This window comes from Lathamus discolor, chromosome 1 (genome assembly GCF_037157495.1).
Source record: "Lathamus discolor isolate bLatDis1 chromosome 1, bLatDis1.hap1, whole genome shotgun sequence".
In the NCBI taxonomy this organism is placed as follows: Eukaryota; Metazoa; Chordata; class Aves; order Psittaciformes; family Psittacidae; genus Lathamus; species Lathamus discolor.
This window is the reverse complement of record NC_088884.1, coordinates 3,345,288-3,368,404: the sequence shown is the minus strand read 5'-3', so window position 1 is coordinate 3,368,404 and position 23,117 is coordinate 3,345,288. Positions and strand designations below refer to the sequence as shown.

General features: G+C 42.4%; 1 protein-coding gene across 1 annotated transcript in view; it reads right to left on the bottom strand.

Annotated features, from left to right (window-relative positions):
- Positions 1–23,117, bottom strand: part of SFMBT2 (Scm like with four mbt domains 2) — a 114,775-nt gene that overhangs the window by 70,496 nt on the left and 21,162 nt on the right. The window contains exon 4 of the mRNA XM_065669378.1: positions 22,548–22,788. Within this exon, the coding sequence (XP_065525450.1) occupies positions 22,548–22,788 (241 nt within the window). The remainder of the gene's footprint in view (positions 1–22,547; positions 22,789–23,117) is intronic.

Here is a 23,117-nt window from a genome sequence, read left to right as displayed (position 1 = left end):
TCACACCTCTGCAGCTTCAAGGCCAAAGGCTTTAAAGCATCTTCCTGCCATAAAAGTGCCACAGAACCACCTGCCTCAGAGAAAAGCATCCCAAACACAGAGGCCAGATATGCACACTTCTGGGCCGACGTGTATTCATATCAGAGCCAATAGCTCTGCTGCAGATTGCACTCATGCAGGACTAACTGCACAGAGAGGAAAATCCATCTGGATCTACAGAAAGACCTGAGAAAGATCCTACATTTCTCTCCCCAGTTCCTGAGGAGCAGTTGTAGTGCAGCAAACCCCAGACTTAGCACAAGGCTGGTCGAGGCTGAGCAAAGTAAAAACCAAGCATCCCCATTCTGCTGCAATCTCTGCAGCATACTACCTTTGTGCCTCCCGAAAGAAAATGCAAAACCCTCCTACCTCATTCAATGAAAGGTATTTATTTCAGAGAGCACCTTTTAGTTTGGCAGATATTACAGCAGATTCTTAATTTAGAAATAAAAGGCCTTTCCAAATTAAGACTATTTATTTCCACAGAAGTCATGGTAAAGGTTATAAAACTGAGCTCTCCTTTCCCAGGTCTGAACTCCATCAAAAATGGATTACACCCCAAATAATAATAATTCTTCTCACTTCTTTCTCTACTCAACTCACCCTGTCCCCAGCCTCTCTGACTCTCATTCCTCTCTCCTATTTCGACTCCCTGCCATTTACTCACTTCTACTCATTCATCTCATTTTTCCAAGCAAACAACTCCAGGCTGTGGCTGAACCTGATTGCCCCAAACCCAGGCACCATGACAGCCGCTCTGGTCCAGGCACTGGTGCAACCAGATGCAGGATGCTCAAAGTGCCATTAGCATCACCCACAGTGTGCAGATTTTCATCATCAGCTCCTCAAAACCAGCCCTTTCCCTTTGCACTGTGCATGCTGACCATGACCCCATGCAAACAGCAGTTGAAAAAGGCTAGAGGGCTGCACATCCTGCATCACCATGTCCCTGTAATCCCAATAACCACATGCCTGAGAGCCAGGACAGTGGCTTCATTCCCAGCACACACTCCCAGGCTGCCCCTACAATCCTCTAAATCTCTGTGCTCTTCCTCAGCCACAGCACCTAATGGGTTCAGATTTATCTGCCTCTCTAGAGAAATAAGAGATTAGAAGAACATTTACAGTCGCACGAAAGCACTGAGTCACAGACGCTCCGTTCAATGACTATTGAGATACTATTATCACACATTCTTTTTATCTAGTCTCCTCATAGTTGCCGTTTTTCTTAAAGCCACTTCTCCCAGGTCATGGATTTAGGTGAAAATCCTCATTTTCTTTCTTTTTTTCCTTTTCTTGCAAGAACAGCACACTGCAAAGCACAGGAAAAACTCTGAAATAGGAAAGACTGTGAAGACAATGGAAAGAAAATGCACTGGTTGGGTTTTTTGCCTTTTATGATTGTTTTTTTTCCCCAAAACCACTCGACTGACAAGAGCCAGACTCAGAAATCTGAACTGCTGCATTCAGTAAAACAAACCAATAGTAGCACAACTATCTTATTGGTGTAAGCACCTAAACAAGCTACTTCTCAGAAACACCTTTACATACCCGATGGATATCCTTGCCCTTCACAGCCATAAGGGAAGGCATAAGATGAACAATGCTTCTAGCCATCAGGGATCAACAAGCAAGTAGTGTGCCATTCAAGGCCAGGTTGATTTGGGCTTGAGCGACACAGCCTAGTGTGAGGTGTCCCTGCCTGTGGCAGGGGTTTGGAACTGGATTATCTTCATGTCCTTTCCAATCCAAACCATTCTAGGATTTTATGATTACTTTAAAATAATGCATGGTAATACAAAATAATACACAATGCATGACTGAACACTTATGCCCATCTATCTACCTACTGTTTGAGAGTACCGAGTACAAGCTTATAAGCATAAGGACAACCTAAACTAGTCCGTCTGAGAGGACCTGAGCTGCTGCCACCAGTAAAAGCATCAAAGACAAGTAATAATATCAAATTCTGCTCTTTTTTGTACTTGCAAAAACACAGCAAAAAATCCTTTTCATGTTGGGTTTTTGTTAATAATGCAGGATCACCAGCAACCTGTCGACACTTCTACTGGAGAATCCCCACTGGACCCCATCAACATCTAAAAAACAGAGTTTCAATTTTCTCATATGTGAAGAACAACATCTTAAACAGCTTTCTAAATGGATTTTAAATCTTTGGGATAAGTCTGATAAGTGACAACACTGCTTTTGGCAACTATTCTTATTATTACAAATTTAACTCCTTCCTGGGACTGCAATGAACAAAAACAGTTAACAGGAGGATTCATAGCTGGAAAGAACCTGAGCAGTTGTTGTCGCTCCATTATGAAATATACTAAAATATCAAGATCTCAGAAAAAAAAAATTACTTTTCTAAATAAGTTATTCAGGATGTTCAGAAGTTTATACGCAGCTGTTAGATATTTAAGATACACTAAGTTAAAGTTGCTGGAGATGGGAACCTCAATCCACCTCACTTCTACCAGTTCAATGCCACTGCCAGCAAGAGATGCTTAAAGCCTGGAGAGGGCCAGCCACTCTAGCCAGTGAATCAGCTTTACTGGGGAGAAGAGGGGAGGGAGATGTGGGCAACCTAAATGCTTCTAAGCAAACACATGTAGCATGGGGAATAAACAAGATGAGTTAGAGACATGCATATGCCTGAATGGCTATGATCTTAATGGCATCACTTGGGTGGGGTAAGATGGCTCCGATGACTGGAATGTTGGAAAAGAGGGAAATAGGCTCTTCAAGAAGGATGGGCACAGGAGATGAGGATGGGGTGGCACCCTCCATAACCTGCGGATGGATGAGGAGCTGACCAGTGGTTATAGCAGCTCTGCTCTGGAGCCAGGCTGAGAGAGCTGGGCTGGGGCAGCCTGGAGAAGAGAAGGCTCCTGAAGGGGAGACCTGAGAGCAGCTCCAGTGCCTAAAGGGGCTGCAGGAAAGCTGGAGAGGGGCTTGGGACAAGGGCCTGTAGGGACAGGCCAAGGGGAATGGCTTGAACCTGCCCGAGGGGAGACTGAGATGAGCTCTTAGGCAGAAGCTCTTCCCTGTGAGGGTGCTGAGGCGCTGGCACAGGGTGCCCAGAGAAGCTGTGGCTGCCCCATCCCTGGCAGTGCTCAAGGCCAGGTTGGACACAGGGGCTTGGAGCAAGCTGCTCCAGTGGAAGGGGTCCCTGCCCGTGGCAGGGGTTGGAACTGGATGAGCTTTAAGGTCCCGTCTAACCCAAACAAGTCTGTCATAATATGATAAGATATGCAGTTTCTGAAAAGGTAAACAGCATACTGAAAAAATACAGAAATCTTGTAATACTGCTAATTTTTTTTATTTTAAAGCTGTCACACATTTAATGCAATATTTATGTGTTATAAAAGTCTCAATGAATAAACGTTGTAACTATGTTATAAAGGTCTCAATGATAGAGTCAAAATGAGATGTCTTTATATCAAAATAACATAGAATGCTAAAACAATTTGTTTAGACTTCACCCATCAAAACAATTTGTCAAAACTGACATATCCTTACAAAATATTTCCGTTTTGATAAAACAGTATTTTGACAGAAAATGGTTCAATCCAAACACTTCATTCAGCTTGCTGAACTATATACGTCCTTGTGAACCAGACTGGATGTGAAAGCAGGATGGGGGTGTGAGTGTTGCCCCTGCTCCCATGCCCCTAAGCAAACGGCTCAGGCTGTGTCTCTGCTGCTTTTGAACCCTCCCCAAGTCCTTCAGGGCAGGAAACATCCCCCGTTGCATATACTACAAAACCAGATACCCCACTAGGCATTTCCAAAGTAAAATAAATGAAAAATACATTTTTAAAAAGCTCCTTAGTGATTTAACTGCATTTTCTATACAAATGACTCTTCGGTTTGGATTCTTTTGTGGGCTCCCTGGAAAAAAGTCAAATGGGGCTGGAGACATCTTCAAACAACCTTCTTACTTAATGCTTCAAACAGTTTTCTGTTCTCACACCAGCAGAGTTCTGCAATTTGAATCGGATCACAAAATAATGCAAAAAGGAACAAAAACATGCATCAAAAGCTGTTCGTATGATTTCCTAACAATGCAGCCATAAATATCGAGAGAGATCAACTTCAGAGCTCCGGCACCACCTTCTATGCACGTGTCTCAAATACGAAATCCTTCAAATTAAATATTATACATAGGAGATTTTCATGGAAAACAGAAGTTATAAGCAATAGTCCATCAAAGAATACATGTGCTCAGAATACACTCCTGGAGTCAGCATACAGAAACATAGAATCGGAGAATAGTTAGGGTTGGAAAGGACCTTAAGATCATCTAGTTCCAACTCCCCTGCCATGGGCAGGGACATCTATATATAATATTATATATAACGTGACCCAATACATATGAATTTACAAGAGGCTAATAAACAGATATTAGAGGAAGTATTAGAGTAGCTCTTGTAAACAGCTACATGCTGCTTTAAGCAATTGATTATGTTGCTCTCATAACTATTATTCAATACTTTTTAGTAAATAAAACTGAAAATGCTTAATCTTCAAATTAATGTTATTTGTTTAGCTCACAGGAGCTTCTTCATAAAATAACAATATCCTGCATCATTTCTTAATCGCCTTCAAAGTACTTGGGGCACTCTGTTTTCTCAGGCTACCCCAAAACACCCTGATCCCATTTCTAAGAGAAGACAACTCATTCTGCACTTTTTATGGCACTGACCCAATGCATACAATTTAATCCTTGCATACCCAATTCTGCACGCAAGATTTAGGAGGAAACCTTGATTAGAAAAAGTAGAGAGAAGTAAAAACAAAGAAGACATGACTTAGGTTCTCACCTTAAGAATTCCCTTCTATGTAATCACACTGAATTTCAGTATAATGTGACTGTTACCCTTCCTGCTGCCATTCAAGGTTTAGAGAAATGATCCATTTATATTCTCTTGATCAAAATACACAAGTTCACATGCAAACAATTGTCCCACTGTCCACAGGAGACTTGACTTCCTAACATCCTTTGAGCCCTTCACATTATTCCCCTAGGGTTTCTCTAGTCCTTAATTAACTGTTATCTTTCAATAGTAAAAAAGCAGCAGGTGGTTTGGGAGTTGCTTTTATTTTCCTGAAGCTTGCTCTAGCCTATGCAATGTCTTCAACTCAGCTGTGGGAACTATGGATGGAGGAAGAAAAGGACATGGATGTGGTATGCTGTGGGAGAAAAGCCTTAGTGTGTGCAGGCAGGGTGAGTCAATGTTATTCCACTGAAGTTATTGTTTTGAATCATAGAATCATAGACTGGTTTGGGTTGGAAAGAACCCTAAGATCACCCAGCTCCAACCCCCTGCCATGGGCAGGGATACCGCACACTAGACCATGTCACCCAAGGCTCTGTCCAACCTGCCCTTGAACACTGCCAGGGATGGAGCATTTAGCACTTCTTTGGGCACCCTGTGCCAGTGCCTCACCACCCTCACAGTAAAGAACTTCTTTCTTATATCTAACCTGAACTTCCCCTGTTTAAGTTTGAACCCATCACCCCTTGTCCTATCACTACAGCCCCTAATCATGCTGGATCTTGCACCAATTCTCTCCATTAACTCACTGCAGCTCAGGAAACCTTACAAGTCACTTTGCCTAGCAAGAAGTAACTGGCAGGAAGGTCACCATGGCATTTCCATGTAGCAGCTTCAGGTGTCTTCACCCCAAACACAACATTATGGACACAGACCCACTACTCTTCCTGATAGCCCACTGCTACAGCCTTCTGCTTACAAGTTAAACTGCTCAAGATCAGAAGAGAAATTTACCTAACAAATCCCAACAGCATGGTGACCCGTGTGCTGTTAACTTGGATCAGCCTGCCTTGACTGACTGAGTACAACAGCCTCTGGTATCCATCCTGCATGCAAGCTGCAGTAAATGATCTACTCATAAGTACTGTGATTAATTAGTTCCCTTCAGTCAAAGTCAATACTCTACTTCCACTGGGTTATTTAAAAAAGGGGATAAAATAGAGAGGTGTGTTGATAATGGGAAGCAGCTCTGCTCTGTCTTGGTGGTGTTATCTACCAACTGCAATCAGATTACGCAGATAAAGAACAGCAGCAAATTTATCAGCTCTATTTGCACTTGTCACATCCCTTGGCTGTAAAACTGCATGCAAGCACAAGCAGCACCACAGAGCCAGGGACCACCAAGACGCAGCTCCGCTCTTCCTTGGGAGCATGAAAGCAAGGGAGGATGGAGAGTGAGACACAGGTGGGAGATGGAGAGAAGTGAGAGGAACTCATCTCTTTCTACCTTCATCCTTCCAGGGACGCAACCTTATCATTCACCCAGTCCCTCGGCATCACAAAGTCACCTGCAGCCATCCAGCCCCAACAGAGTGGTATTCAAGGGTGAAGCATCCAACTTTTTAGAGGGCTTACCCTGCAAAACCCTATTTATTTATTTTTTACATTAATTTCCCCTGGAACATAACTCTGAAACCGTGTCATGCAGAGCAGGTACCAAACAATAGAAACACCCCCATTACACCACCCTGAATTCGGAAAAACAGCTGCCTGGCAACTTACTCGGAAATGCAAAAGATCCTGCAGATCCAAACATGTTTAATTGGGTCAGTTATGCGTGCTCATATCTGCAGGCATAAATGAAGGCTGATTATCTGGAGAGTGGCTTTTTACAAGAGCTTGTAGGGACAGGACAAGGGGAAATGACTTTAAACTGAAAGAAGGGAGACTGAGATGAGCTCTTAGGCAGAAGCTCTTCCCTGTGAGGGTGCTGAGGCGCTGGCACAGGGTGCCCAGAGAAGCTGTGGCTGCCCCATCCCGGGCAGTGTTCAAGGCCAGGTTGGACACAGGGGCTTGGAGCAAGCTGCTGTACTGGAGGGTGTCTCTGCCTGTGGCAGGGGTTGGAACTGTGTGAGCTTTAAGGTCCCTTCCAACCCAAACCATCCTGTGGGTCTATAATTATTCTGCTTTTCATTAGAGCATCCAAAATAGTAAAAAAGGGCCCATTTTATTCTCAGTTTTTTATACAGTAAATTAGGAGCAAACCTGATGCATAACTACAAAGGTCACGGTGTTTTACTCAGAGCAAGTGGTTTCTGCTTCTCCAGGATTTCTTACCTAAACAGAAATTGTACGCTCTTCACGCAGTGCAGTAACACTGCTCACTGCCCAATTCAATCCTAGGTACGAGGTAACTAAACTTTATTGTTATCAACAGCAGCCTTAGAAATTAAGCAGGAATGGCTAACTTAAATGGTCTCAGACATGTACACACACAGAGCTCCCGAAAGGTATTTCTGAAAGCCAGGCGATGCCCAGCATCCGCAAGCTCTGAACAAACCATATAACCATAGGGGTTCCTCTATCATTAGTATCAATGTCCATTAGGGTGACAGCTCACTGTGAAAATGAGCATCCAAACTTCACAGCTCCCACCACTTAACCCTAAGCCTCCCTGTATGTGCCTTGATTATTTTTACCTCAGCTTGCATTAAGCACCACGCTCAGTGCGCAGAGGAGATGCATCATGAGCGATGAGAGCTCCAGCTCCCAATCTTCAGACCCAAGATTCTTAATGAACACTTTGTCAAATCAGCAGTTCAGGATCATTCAGGGAGGGGGGAAACCTGGTATTTTGATTGTACTTCTCAATCCATTTTTATTCCATAAAGATAAAAGAAATAAATGAATAAAATTGGAAGAGCTCTGTTATCCAGGCAAAATCAGCATCTTAACCTAGGTGCCCAGGTAACAGATCTCAGACTGTGACTGCAGGAGATGGGTTATGAGTGCACCTATACAAGACGCTGGTACATACACCAGATTACCTGTACAAAACTGCACTTAGAGGCAGTTACTTCCAAACTATAGCACATTCAGGTGAAAATCAAGAAAGCATTTAGTCATGTCTGCAGGTACAGAGAACTGCTGTTGCAGGTAGGAAGAGATGCACAGACCCTTTGTTAATTCTTGATTTAAAAGTTTCAAAAGACGTAGAGAAGAATGCATGTGTGCTGCTTGCCCATCATCCACCCTGGTAAAGCCTACATATAGCAACTACGTATGCTCCCTGTTTACTAGTTCCAGAGATGTAGAAAGAGGAGAAAGGTATGTCTCAAAAGCAAAATGCAAAATCCTGGATAAATCCCCATCCAAGTTAGCATTCATAACCATAGCCAGAACTACTGCAATACAGAATCACAGAATTATTTAGGTTGGAAAAGACTTTTAAGATCATCAAGTCCAAGTATTAAATTAACGCTGCCAGGTCCATCACTAAACCATGTCCCTAAGCACATCTCAGCTTGCTTCACAGCCTGAATTAGTAGCTCTGACCACTGTTGGGCACTCACTGGACCATGCCAATAGTTGTTATGAATTAGTATAGGGGTCTTTCACATACTAGTGCACCAGATCTCTTTTGTGCTCAAAAGTGGAGTTACTGCAGGAAGGGAGGTCTGGAGGTTACTTGATTCTGATCCAAATGCCAAATGCTCTCACTTTTGCAAGTAGACACAAGAGGCACTTTTATGCCATATCTTTGGGATCTCATAGGCCAGTCCGAAATGGATTCTGTGGCATAACAACATCTAAAATTTATGTGCCATTCTGTAAGGGGATGTCATTGCAGTATAAATACTGTGCCCAAGGATCTGACCTCACACCTCCAAACTCTATCCAATTATCTCACATACTAAGTGCCTTTTCTCACTTCTAAATCCTACGGTCGCTTTCTGAAGGCTATTCTTTGGAGACAGCTCTGTAAAATGCAACAAATTCACTGTAGCACAATGTTCTTACATAAAGCATAAAACAGTTCACTGCACAATTACCTTTCTTAGCTGGTAATGCTGTCTACAGCAAATACCCACTATAAACAAAAGCATCAAAACATCCAAGATATATACAGGAACATGATACCTACTAGATGATCTTAAGGTCCTTTCCAACCCTAATTACTCTATGATTCTATGATTCTAAATACATTCCGGATTTGTTGTTTTTTTCATTTTCCATCTTCTGCAGAAAGATGAGAATGAGTGGGGATGATGTTGGCAATTTATTCTATGCATTATATTGTTTAATACACTACAGAAGGATCATTAAGACAGCTCTTTCTTAGCTCTGATGGGAAGCACCAATTAAAAATACAAAAAGGATGGAAGCTTTGGTCAATGCTTAAGGTTTTATTTTCCTGTTATCAAATTCAGATATACATGGATATAGAGAATAGCCAAAATCACAGTTTCTTACTTTTTCTGCCTTTAGGCTGACACTACAAGTCTAGATTCATCATACCCTACACCTACACCTGTTTAAAATGTATGCATCTAGTCTCACATTATCTGAAATTATTGGTGCCATGGCAGGTAAAACTGAAAGTCTCAAACCGTGTCTTCTTTTGAAGACAGGAGCAGTGATTTGAAAGAAAAAGCAAGCCATTACTCATTTCAGCCTGGACACCCAACACAAAGGCAAAGAAGCATCTCAGAGACAAGAGGCAGAGGAAGACCATGTAGGGCAGGACTCAGGCAGGAGACTGGTGCCATGATGCCCAAGTTGGGGAGGAACAGTGCTGCAAGGGACAGACAGTAAAGCAGGATGCACTAGGTCTAATTTAAGGATTTGCCCATGATTGTCCCTAAATCTCACTGCTCACATGCAGAGCATGGAACAGAACTGTCAATCTAATCATCCCCATGACCCAAGAGTGAGTCAGCACAACCCAAATTACCATGGAAATAGCTACAAAGCCTCATTCACCAGGACTTCACTTTCTGACAGCCCACGAACCAGAAACATGTGTTTAAGAAAGAATAAATAAAAGCAAACAAACTAATTTCACACTTTGCAGTGCATTCTGTAATTAATCAGAATTGCAGTGCCAGCTTCTAATGATCAAATCCCATTTAATCACTTTGGAGCCTCTTGGTTGTGTGATGCTAGCACCACAAATCAGAACCTAGAGGGCCTTATGAACATTCATCATGCACCCTTCCCAAAATTAATGGTACAGTCTAAGCACAGCCAGGCCCCATGAGGTGCTTAACATCCTATGCACAAGGTGTAAATTCATAATCATCATCATTGCGACACCATCAAAGAAATACTCCATCAAGGCTCATTTTGCACTTGCTAAACATGTGTTTTCTTCACTTGAAACTAGAAAAGGGCTTGAACTATAAATCCCAGGATGAAAAACAGCCCCCAGACTTTGAAGAGTTTAGATTTGAATCAGAGATCAACGTGGAACATTATGCAAAGGATCATCTGCAATGAGAATAACAGAGTGTTACAGGACTTGAAATGCCAGCAGCTTTTCCACAGTGCTCCAAACTTCCTTTGAATTCTAAAACTTCAGCTTCTCCATCACTCCGGATCAAGTTGACTGGAGATGATGATGCTGTGATGGAACCCAAATGCCTTCACTTAGAAATTAAAGGCTCCCAAATCTTAGTGCAGAGCCATGGTTCATTCAGCTGGTTTGTGAGCAACTAATCTCATCTTCATCACGTTTCCTCCAAAGTTTTTTGTGTTTCTAAAAGAATTCTGAGGTGTTCTACAGAAAGAGGCCTTCCAAGTGGAGCCACCCACTGAGGTTCAGGCTCAAGAACAACAGCAGAATGGCTAAAAGCAAAGCAAGACCCTATAGAACAGGTAGCTTCAGTAGTCAAATGCTCATAGTGTAGATACTTCACATGCACAGGGACTCTTCAGTGACCTTCCCAGGGCTGTTCAGCATGGGAGGATTATAGCGTTTCCCCTTCTATAGGCTGTATACTCCTCATAGAATCACATAATAGTTTGGGTTGGAAAGGACTTTAAGGCCACACAGTTCCAGCCCCCTGCCATGCGCAGGGATGACTCACACTAGACCATGGCAGAGCTTCTTCAGTAAAATGTGCAGAATACATAGCAGGATGGCTTCCAGAGTTTGGCAAAGTTTTTCCATGGATGCATGCTCTAGGTTAACTCCAGCACTTTAGGAAGTAGCTGCATTTTTACAGCACAATCTTAAAGTTCTGACTTTCCTCTCATTTCTTCATCCATTCCCAACAGCAAGAGTGTTGGAAAAATCTTTTTTTGCTACAAATGCAGGAGATGGATGCCCTGCCTCACAACACAAAATAAACCATCAATCAGGAAGGGTTTCAACATGTCCTTAAGCCTATACGCTTGTTGGTTTCTTGGTTTCATTTTTTCTTTTGTGACCAAAATCAAACAGAAATGAGAGCGCACACACACACATCTGGAAACAAATCATGTGGGAATTCAGAGCTAAAGCTTTCCAATGTCATGTAAAAGGGCCAGAACTGACCCATAATTTGGAATATGGGTTAGAGGAACTGGGTTTTAATTATTATCAGGAATATGCTTTATAAGAGTATTACTTAAATCTCTACACTGCATAACAGCTACCTCCATGGGCTCCAGGAGCATATGGTCTGCCTCAGGAAGCAAGCCCCTTCCACAGTGACTGGGAGCCCACATTATCATGTGTAATGAGGGAAAAATCCAGTGCGAGTCACAGCTGGTTCGGGATCATGCTGGTGCTTGCATCTGCCACTAGCAGCTTCCTGAGTCTTCTATATACATGCTCCTCACAAGCAAAATCTGAGGTGCCCCTAGGTGTATCTAAAGGAATGCTCTGCTGGAGACACAACACTAGATACCCTGGCTTGTCCTTGGCCTGAAAGAGAACAGAAAATCTTCTCAGTTCCAATAGATATGATTTAGTCTGATCAAAAGAGGTCCATTGAAGAAATGTGGACACCAACTTCAGAATGTGCTGCATCAAGTCCATTGTGCTATTTACCCTTCTATTTACCTTCCCAGCTCTTACACCAATGCACAGAAAGTCACCTCCTTCTTTGATACAAAGACCCAAAACTGTTCCTAACTTGGAATATGAATGGTAGGGGTTTTTTTTAAGTCTCCACAGATGTCCCCAGTGATGATCATTTAAGTCTGTCAATGTTTTACTTATTATATCACCACATATATTAACTACCTAGGCCTAGTCTTCTAACTGAGATGGCACTTCCATTCTAAAACTCCTCGGGGGGAAATTATGGGAGACTGGGGAAGAGAAATTATGTGTAATTACCACAAATAGCTACTTAAAATCTCTCAAACTAGTAATTTTAAAGAATATTTTATTAAAAAACTCATTCAGCAGGACATTAGTTGACTATATCAAACAAAGGGTGGTTTGCATACACTACTATATGCTTTCAGGGTCAACGCACTCATTTTCCTATGGTTTCTGGGCCTTCCACAGCTTTAGAGCACATGTTCCACACAGTGGTATGAGTGTGGAAGAACAACTCTGGATGGTCACTGCTGGATATTCAAGGTGCAGAGATCTCCAGAATCACGAGTGAGGTGAACACTTCAGGGGTATTTCCTCGAATAAGGACACTGTCGTCTCCTCAATGGCTACAAGTCTACAAATGGGGCTGTAATTATTCTACTTGACAGTGAACAGATTCTCAACTGTTCTGCATTTTGTTCTGTTCACATGGTCTGCATTAAATAGATAGCTGACATTAAATGGTTGCTCAACACAGAGCAAAAGCGCCAGTACTTCTATGTTACTGACTCCTCAATCACGTTTTTTATTAGAAGCCTCACTGGGACTTAAATTGTATAATAACTTACATCTTTCCCTCCCTTAGCACTTAAATGTCTTGGGAATAAGATTTTGCTGTTTTGTGCAATAGACGGAAAGCGGGTTTTGCAACAATCATCAAAGGGAGATTTTACCTGTAATGGTCTCAAAGGTACCTTCTGAAAATCCACCCTGTTTCACCTACTGCTAAAGAGCAACTTGTACTAAGTGTCAAGTCCAAAAGCAATGGTTTTGTCATAGCAGTGTCTGCAGGGTTATCCTGCAGGCTGTGACCAGAATTGCAAGCAGCAGAAGGCAAAGCTGTGGTGTCTCAACTGCTCATCTTTAGCCCTTCCAGCATCCTTAATGGAGCTTAAGTCCCACTGAAATGTTCTTTCTTTGCACAACTTCAGGGTGATCAGTCAACTATTGAAGCTCAGCACTACTGCAAGGAGTTTTGCTTCATCATTCTTCACCAGTGTTGAAACGTTTTGCTGTGCAAAGGGTTTGGGCTTTGATATACACAGACACAATCTCACACATTGCCTTATAACACTAAAAAATAAATTAAACATAGCTCTACATGGGTTTGGACAAACAAAGTTTCCTCAGTTTCTAACACAACCCCTCTTTTTTGCCACTGCCCATACTGTGACACAAACTCCATGGGGATGTACTCCATTCAGCCAAGAGGGATAAATTCCAGTTCCCAAAGCTGACCACTACACAAACAAGTGGTTCCAGATCAGTGATTGAAGTAGAAAAGAAAAAAAGATACAACTAAAGAACAGGAAGTACTTCTCCTTTTCACGGCAAACGAAGATGAGACATGCGCCATTCCATGCACTTGTCCCCAACTCCACCACCCCTGTGCAAAGATGCATCAGTCTCCAAGTTTGGGCCAATCCTCAGCTCATTGAGCAGCCCTGCCTTCAGTAGATGCTTTCCCAAAGTTAGCTCTACCCCTCTGATCAACCTTGCTTTTACCTCCCTACTGTGCCTTATTTGCTTCTCACTTGCATGGTCCAGCTATGAAAGAATCAATTGGCTTCAGCCCTGCTGTTCCTAAGGAAAAATAGGTCTCTCAGGACTTCTTTTTAAAGTATTGCAAAGACATGAAGCACAGAGCTAATACACATCCTGGCCATTTGTTATCACAGACAGCCATTAAGCAACAGCACCAGCACACCCGAGCCCCAGCTTTGCCAATAGCCTGAGCTTGAGGAACATTTTAATCTCTCTGTATAAATCTCTGCAATCCACTGCAGAAGTGTGTAAGCACCTCTGCCCACATGGGGCCAGACTACATGGCACTTCTGGATAGTTCTAGTCCTTCAAGCAGCACCAAACTGGGTACTGAAGTCTTCCAAAACCCAAAAGATGCCTACTAGCCTGTATTCAGAAATGACCCACATGCTCAAGTGATCTCCCCTGCTGGATAATGCAAACTTCAGCTGGGGTCCCATAACACCTACCGCTATGATGGTAAAGGATGGCTGGCTCCCCAAGCTTCAGGATAAGGAGGAAATCTGTGCTCTCTGCCTTGAAACCGCAGATGCGCACCACAGAAGAAGGATGAAACAAACCATTCCTTGATATTCAAGCACTTTCTAAACAGGAGAACAGGTATCAGGAGAAAACAAACAGATCCGAGTACAGGGCTGTGTACAGAAATGAACTAATATCAAGCTTGACTGAAAAAGTTGATTAAATTAGTTTAATTTAAAAGCCCAAACAAACCCTGAAGGAGGTTCTTTGTTTATTGCTTTCTACCAACAGCACACGTTCCTGAAGAAGCACCATGTGGGCATGAAATATTTATTTATTCATTAAAGCTTTCATAAAGCTCCACACTACTGGTTTCACTCAGGATATATTTATAACTCGTCAAAGTCCACGAAAATCACTGCTTTTCTTTTCCGCACCTCCACTCCCCCTCCAGATTGTTTGTAAAAGGATAAGGCTTTCAGTTTTCATTGCAATAAGCCTCATCTTCAGCTCCACTGTTGCTTGTACACAAGGTGCTGCTGCTTTAATCGTAACAGATTCATAGTTCAGCTTTCCCTGTACCACCCAAAAGGGATCGTGACAGTACTGCAAACTATACTGCTGCTTTACAGCGTTCCTGATAGCAGCATCATTCATTTATGGAGGAAGGCACTACGTACCAGTTGCAACACATGGAAAAAGAAGTCAGGACACAGACAGTCCACCCAAGCAAGGGAAAGGCAGTCAGAAAGCACATTCATTTCAGTATTGGTACGTCCAAGTTATTTGTCATCAAACTTTAACCCATCACTGAAACCCCTTCTTGAACCCTTCTTTGGCCATCAGCCAACCTACAGGTTAAACCCATGCTCCAAGTTGAGCTAATAACACACTAGCATAAACAGTGCTATATTATCCTCAGTGTTTGTTGTAAAACTATGTAATACTGTTTTACTAGGTTTACAGACTACATAGCTCAGTCCAGTACACGAACAAGGATAGGTTACACTTATAAAAGCAAGTACTTTCCAACCGTAAGTGGAAAAAATCCAGGACTTGCATTAGGAATGTGCAGGTACAATTGCATCAGTGAAACTGTCACCTCTCTATGAAGTTGCACCGATACTTAACCCGGGTGCAAGCTAAATCTGCTTTACCCACATAATTCTAAACAAACACCCTAAAATACATGCTGAGCAGGCACTTTGGGTGCATTGCAGGATGCCTCATCACTGCGTTCATCCCTACCTCGTTGGACCACCACTGTCTGGTCAGGCCTGCTCCTGTTTCCCTTATTCCATTTGTTTGTGAGAATAAATAAATAACTATAAATATAGCACAAGCAGATGTTGCTGTCCCTGGAAATGAGGCTTGCCGGTTGTGTTTCTGCTGAAACAGCTTCTTACTGGAAAATTAGGTTTTGATTAAAGTGTGTTCTTTTCTTGCTTTTAATAAACAGAGCCTACTTCATGTGCAAGCTTTGGGGTTGTTTTTTTACTGGAAACCTAATCATCTTGTACAGCTTTGGCTTTTCCAAATGCCTGATCCGCAGCAAGGGCTGGGTTCCCCAGGCACAAGAAGTCTGGAAGTCATGGAAGACATCTCAGGATGACTCCACAAGGAAAGACCAGACCCCACATGAGAGAAAGTCTAACCCTCCCAAAGGGCAAGGAGGGACCAGAACCCACATATGAATCCTATGAGGCATCGGTGCAACTCAAGTCAACGTTTTGAGTATTTAATCCCAGAAACAACTGTCCTGACATTTTTGAGGAGAAAAAACAAACTAGTTTTTGCCAAGTGAAAGTATTGAAGAGAACAAAGCAGAGGCTTTGTATTTATGATTTCTGTGAAGGGGAAGAACACTTTTTCTAAGACAGTTCCACCAAAAACTCGAGAAGCACAAGGAGTGACCCCAACTGATGAGGCTTCACCCTAGGGGAAATCTTCACCTTAGCAGAAAGCCCAGCAGTACCCTATGGCCATGGATCACTGCAGAGCCAAGGCTGTGAGCCTCAGGGTACGTCTGTTCCCTAAGGACCACTTCCACCACATTCCCAATAATTGTGAAACAAAAGGATCTATGTTTAAACAAACATTGATTTTTTTTCCCTTGATAGCCTTCATCACTTATGGCAGGGGAAGTTCAGGTTAGATATAAGGAAGTTCTTTACTGTGAGGGTGGTGAGGCACTGGCACAGGGTGCCCAGAGAAGTGGTAAATCCTCCATCCCTGGCATCCCTGGCATGGTCTAGTGTGAGGTGTCCCTGCCCATGGCAGAGGGGTGGAACTGGATAATCTTAAGGTCTTTTCCAACCCAAAACATTCTATGATTCTAAGACATGGCTCCTACTAGCCCAACAACGCCAGCTCTTCATCCAAAGCTGGAGTTATTTTTACCCCCCCTCCTCTCCTCTCTGCTGCCATCATTAGGAGAGCAAAGCAAAAAGAAATGTTATTTTTAATACGTTCATTAAGTGTAATCTGCTAAATGTTCTATGCCAATGCATGAAGCTGCCTACTATGCTAATAGAATATTTAATTGACATTTATTGCTGACTAGTTACTTATGCTAACGTCACCCCTGCATAATTAATGCCTGCTAAAGTTGACTTGAAAAGCACACATAAAACTCTGCACTACGAGCCATTTACAGTACTTAAAATAAAGAAATCCTGCAGTTTATTTACATTAGCTTAGTCTAAGCTTAGTATTGATGGAATAAGAGGATAAAAACTGGGCAAAGAACATTAAAAAAACACAAACTGTACACTACTTTAGAAACACCCACAGTCTTTGAGAGTACAACCTGACAAAGAAGATTTCTGAGTTTCATTTTAGTTGGCTTAAGAGTGCAGTTCTTAACTGATGTAAAACAGCATAAGCTCAGTGAACACCAACTGATTTTCTCCAGCCTCAGTCTCTTAGGAAGTAATATCTCAGGTGAGCCTTCAGTGAAAGAGCTACACAGGGGCCAGATCTGCTCTCAGTTACACCAGTAGTTAGGCTCATCTCAGGTAACTCTTCACAAAGACAAAAAAAGAAGTCCACCCTGCCCATCTGATCCCTCTACCTGCACTGTAATTACAACCCTGCAGGTATAGTTTAAGTGTTATTTCCTCTGGCAATAGATAACCAGGAGAAAGTTGGCTTTGGTTAAATAAAACTATTTCATGATCCCATTTCCTGAGAAGCTCTGGAAGCCCACATCCATTTTCAGAAATGTTATCTCTGTGTTACTGAAGAACCTGTGGACAAACTTTGTGGACACAAGTAACCCCCAAAAATGATGTTGAAAGGCAAGTGTATGAGGTGTGCCCCTTAAGAAAGCCTTCTGTGCCCCTAGGGAGTCTTAAATGACACCAAATCCACACCTGCAGCAGAAAGTGACTGCTCAAGGCTTCTTCTTCTCTTTGATCCTGTACCACCACCTCGCCTTACTGTTCCTGCTCCCCAATCTCTCTCAATCCCACTACTTTCTGCTGTAGCCCAGCACACCAATGTCTGTTGTAACCACTACACCCATCAGTAATACCACCTGAGCATTAAAACAAAAAGGAAAACTTGGCTCAAAGTTAACATGTCTTCAATCTACCTATTCATCTATCTGACCTCTTGCATACCAATCTGCTGTGCAACACAGCAGACCATCTTTCGACTATGCAGAATCCACTGAGTCCTAACACCGTTAAGTTTTGACATGGCCAATGAGATCTACATCTCCCCTCTCTTACAACCTCAAAAGCCACGATAGATTCAGATAATGATATTTAATAATAATAATAGTGATAACAACAACAACAACAATAATAATAATAATAATAATAATAAAAGCAACAAGTTGTCATCTGAAGGCAACCCAGTTTGCATGGCACAAGTTTTATCTTCTTTTTCATCCATACCCTCCCCACAATCAAATCTAGCACCGAGAATCTGACACTTCCCTCCTCTGGCCTGATCTAGGGTAAAAGTTAATCTGACCGGAGATACACATGAAAGCCTATTTCAAATAATGACCAAACAATGACATTTGCCTTCATGGGAAGCCTGGGCAGGAAAAATGCTTTAAGTCCACCACTCTTAATGCCATATTTGATGCTGAAGCTTGATAAAGCTCAGCACTATGCAAAAGGGACTAATTTCACCCCAGGATCAAGATTTTAAGCTTTAGTTCTCCCTATATCAGTGTAACAGAAGTAAAAGCTGCCTTCCTACACATAATCACAGTGTGATTGATCATCCTGATCTCCAAATCCAGGTATACATGGTGTTCAGAGGTTTTCCCGTCTGTACCAGATCATTATAAAGTCAAAATATAAACATGGTCCTCTCCCCACTGTATTTCTTCACATCTCTGGTCTCCTCCATCTCCTGGTTTACACAGCAAGCAGACCACACAGATCTGCACACAGAAATGCCCTATCTGAATTTCCATCTGTCAATAACATTAAAGCAGAACCACCACAGCAATTACAAGTGTACACAGTAGTCTTGTCACCCAGTGTCTTTAGCGCATCCCAGAATGCATTAAGATAGTGCCAGGAGAGATTCAGCTCTGTTGGCTCAGCTGTAAATCTGCAATCTGTACAAAAACACCCAAGTGTCAATCAAAAGGCGTTCCTGCTCTCCGCGTGGTTCACAATGCATAATTTAGCTGCTACGCTTGTCAGGTTCTCCACGCTGCTCTTCTACCCAATGGTAAATGTGTTCATGAACCCAACTGTCATCAACAAAGGAAAACAGCACATGGAAATACTAGGCTGAAGGAGGCAAGAGACCTCTTTTCCTTTCACAGTTAAAGGAATTGCTAGTAAGATAAAGTTTAGTTAGACTTAAATTTTTAATGCTCAGTGCGTAAAACACCCCGAGGGATGGAGGATGTTGCAAAACAACCGCATCGGCTCTGTGCTGAGAAGGAGGACAGTGTTTGGGTAAGACACAGGAGGAAATAAATACTGTTGCTGTATCCATGCCGAATAATCCAATAGGGAAGTTTTACTAACTGATGGAAAATCTGTTACATCTCATCCCCACAGTGCAGAAAGCAAAGCTTACTACACCACCACAGTATTGTCACTGTCAATGAACTTTGAAGCAGGTTGCCCTTCCTCATATGAATTACAATTGCTTCTCAGAAAGGATGAAAATCTCACACTTAGCCACATCAGGCAGTAGCTACTGATGGTTTACACCACAGTTAATACGCAATAAAAAAGAAAACTCTGTCCCAGGACGTGACTTTAGAGCTGACCAGAGGCAAAGCTACAGACCATAAGGACAGCTTCACACTTGACTCAGCTAGTTCATGAATAAACATCCAATTCATTCAAATGAGTTCTATATTAACTAATTTAAATAATTTTCATTTTGCTTTGAATGGTAAACAGATCTATTCTGCCAGGATAGCTGAGTTTGCAATTCAAATTACACACCGATTTGTAATGAGAAAAATATAATTAATGGCAAAGCTTGAAGTAACTACAATTTTACTCCTTTGATTTCCTGCAGGGAGGGAGGGGATGGAGGGTGAAGCTTGTAGGCACACACACACACACACACCACCCCTTGATAAGCCAGTACATTTTATTGCAAACTCAAGTATTTGGCTTAAGCACTCCTATTCTATTGCACTGCACCATAACGACATGGGAGGACATAACATGACTTGACATTTTCCTCACAGGCCACTGGCATCATGATGCAATACTAATGCCACCCAATAAATAACCATGCAACAGTCCATAAATTAAATGACTTCCTTCTATTGGGATCATAAACAATAATTATTTGGCAGCTGCCCCTTAAAAGCTCTGTGTGTGCATTAAATCAAGCTCTATTGATTTGCTAAACCGAGACAGTCTATTTTCTTGCATCTCTTTCCCATCTAATGAAATCCTTCATCCTGTCACTATGTACCATTCTTGTCTGGCATCACATTTATAAGACGAGCACTGATCAGTCCAATTCGGTTCGCAAGCAGAAACAGAGCATTGTCCCAGTGTTGGTATTTTGCCCATTAAACAAGCTCTTCTTGGCAGATCTTTTTAACCAAAGCCTTCAACTCCTGATTAAAATCAAACCCCAATGACAGATAACTGGCCCTGGCCATTCTGCTTGCATGGTCTTGCCAACAGAAATGCTCCTTATAATCAAGATGTGCAGAATCAGGCCCTCAGAAAACGGGTCCGTGCAATCTGAAGCTGTCTTTCCTTTCTTCCAAAGGTTTGACAACAAAATAATGTGCAATGCTAAAAAGGTAAAAAACCTCCATGGAGTTCACAGAGAACAGCAGCTTCTCTTTTTACCAATGCAAGACTGACCAGGCTTCACCAGACAGAGCTCTCAGCACTGCAGTGAAGTTTGGCTCATCCACTGATCAGCAACACAATTAAGCACAGGACAAACTTCAGACATCTGTGTAAGATAAGCCTAGTACTCACAAGCTACTTATAAACCCCGGTCAGAGCTCAGTTCTCCTTGCAGAAAACAAGGGGCACTCCTGAAAACTCAGCTTCTACCTTGTGGTGTCCCAGTGGGAGACACAAACCCACCTCTGACCACAGGCAGAACCCTGTTGGGCAAATACCCAGAGGAGCTCTGTGATTTATGAACACATTTAGGACCTCTCTTTTTGGCAAGTGAGAGGAGTCCTGAAGCCTCAAATCCTCCTGGGCATTTTAGAGGCCTCATTCCAAAATACATCTGAAGCTCTTAAACGTTTAAATCTCTTTTGAAATTCCAGTCCACACATCTATTATTTCTGAGAACTATACAAAGCCATATTCAACAGAGTTAATTCGGTGAGAATGGGAGTGGGAAAAACAAAACAAAAAAGGGCAGCTGCCCAAATTTAAATTCCTGGTATACAGTTACAGCACCCAGCCAGAGGAGAAAGGTGGTTTGACCTACTGCACATTTGCAGTCATTCAAGCAAGACAATTCACACAAAGCAGCCACAACCCAAGGAGCAGATTCCAACACTGCCATGAAAAGCAGTTGCCTCCGGTTAGAAGACAATCGTTATTTTCTGTTACAACCGTCAATAGGATCTCTTACTCCTTGATCCTCACATTTTGAGATTTAGTTTACAACACTCTACACCTTGCTGGTAACACTTATTATAACCCATGTAATAAAAGATAGTTCAAGAGACCTATAAAAGAAAATACCTAACCCCTCTCACATCAGCTTGATTTACTAGTGATAAACCAACAGATTTCTCACCCATATTTGTCTTCAAGACTTCTCTGTTTTTAAGCAATCAATCCTCTGTTTATTCAAAACACACAGACCAGAACAAAAAGCTCAGAGTTTAGCTCAGAGTTCACTATGCACAAAGCAGGAACATCAGCTCTGATTCACAGCCCATGTCTACAGCACGCTCAGTGGGAAGCCAGGCAAGCCCTACACCAGGAGAAATCACACATGGCCCACAATGGGCACATATGTTTTTTTCAATGATCACATAAAATAGAAAGTAAAAGAATAACTTTAGCAGCAGAACCCATAAATGAGACTTTTTCAATGCTTTTTTCAATGATCACATAAAACAGAAAGTAAAAGAATAACTTCAGCAGCAGAACCCATAAATGAGACTTTTTTAAAAGCATGCATAAGTTAGAGGCTACATATTCATCTCTTTTTCCCTTGATCCAGAATAAACGAGATATAGGGGAGGAAAATGCATGAGTAAGAGTGACAAGTAGCCCTCTGCTAGGAGCTACGTAGTGGTAAGGATACACCGTTGTTTTGCTGATGTACATACAAAAAAACCCAATGTTTTTCCTACACACTGGGAATCAAATTCTGTTACTAAGAAACTGTCCCACATGGGCCATTTAGTAACATACAGCTCTTGCATTCAGCTTTTGTGTACCTAAAAGCTGATAATCAGGACATGCTCTAACTTATGATGACCAAATTTTGCTATCTTTAATCATGTATATCTACTGTTGGAGTTAAAAGCTGCAAGAATCTGGCGATGGAAGGGTCTAAACTCTCAGGGCACAACATTTGAGTGCACAGCCAACTTCTGATTTTGGCTACACCCAAATTGATCTTGCTTATTTTGGTTTGTTCTCACTTTGAATGTCACCCTGCAAGAACAGGGCAATTTTCTCCCCTAACTGAAAATCACAGCTTTGCATTTCAACAGTCTTTCCTTGTTAAGACAACTTCTTACAGAAGCGCCTTCTGTTGTTAACCAACTAGGGTAAAAATGCTTTTGCTAGAGACCGACTGGCAAACTGAATCACCCATTGACCTGTGGGAACCTTACCCTGTCTGCATCACCCAACACCAACTGATGATGTGAAGCACCCATTCCAGATCATCTATAAGTCTGGAGATGAACCACCAGTCCAATACTGGAGCATGACCCGAACAAAACACATAGCACTCACCATCTGGAGGCATCAGGACCTTGTTATTCTGTGTACACCAGCCAACAGGGTGAAGATCTGCTGTCATCACATCACACCAGAAATCTGCCCTGCGGTCATCTCCATAGCCACAGTAACGAAGCAGTAAGAGCTGTCCACACGTTGTAATGATCGTAGCCACCCAATATGTGTCCGGATTGCTCTTGTTGGCCACTTCTAATTTCATCCCTGGTTGGAAACTGCTTTGAAGGCTGATTTCAACCTTACAAAATTAGAAAGGCATAGTGTTACCTTTTCTTCTTTGCAGGGAGAGCCCCCTCCCCAGCTAAGCAAGATGATGCTGTTCTTAAAGAGCAGCTTTGAGGTAGGACATGAGTTCATTGTGCTCCTTAATCCAACCACCCCTTTCACATTCTGTTTGGGCAGGACCATTCTTATTTCACTGGCATATACCCCATCATGCAACGTCTCACATGCTCCAAAGAGGCTCTCCAGCAGTGGTAACCTCAGTTGCACTACACCTGAGGGAGTGTGACTGGTACCCACGTTCACATCATAAATCTCACTAAGGCCTGGGAGAAAGGCGGTATA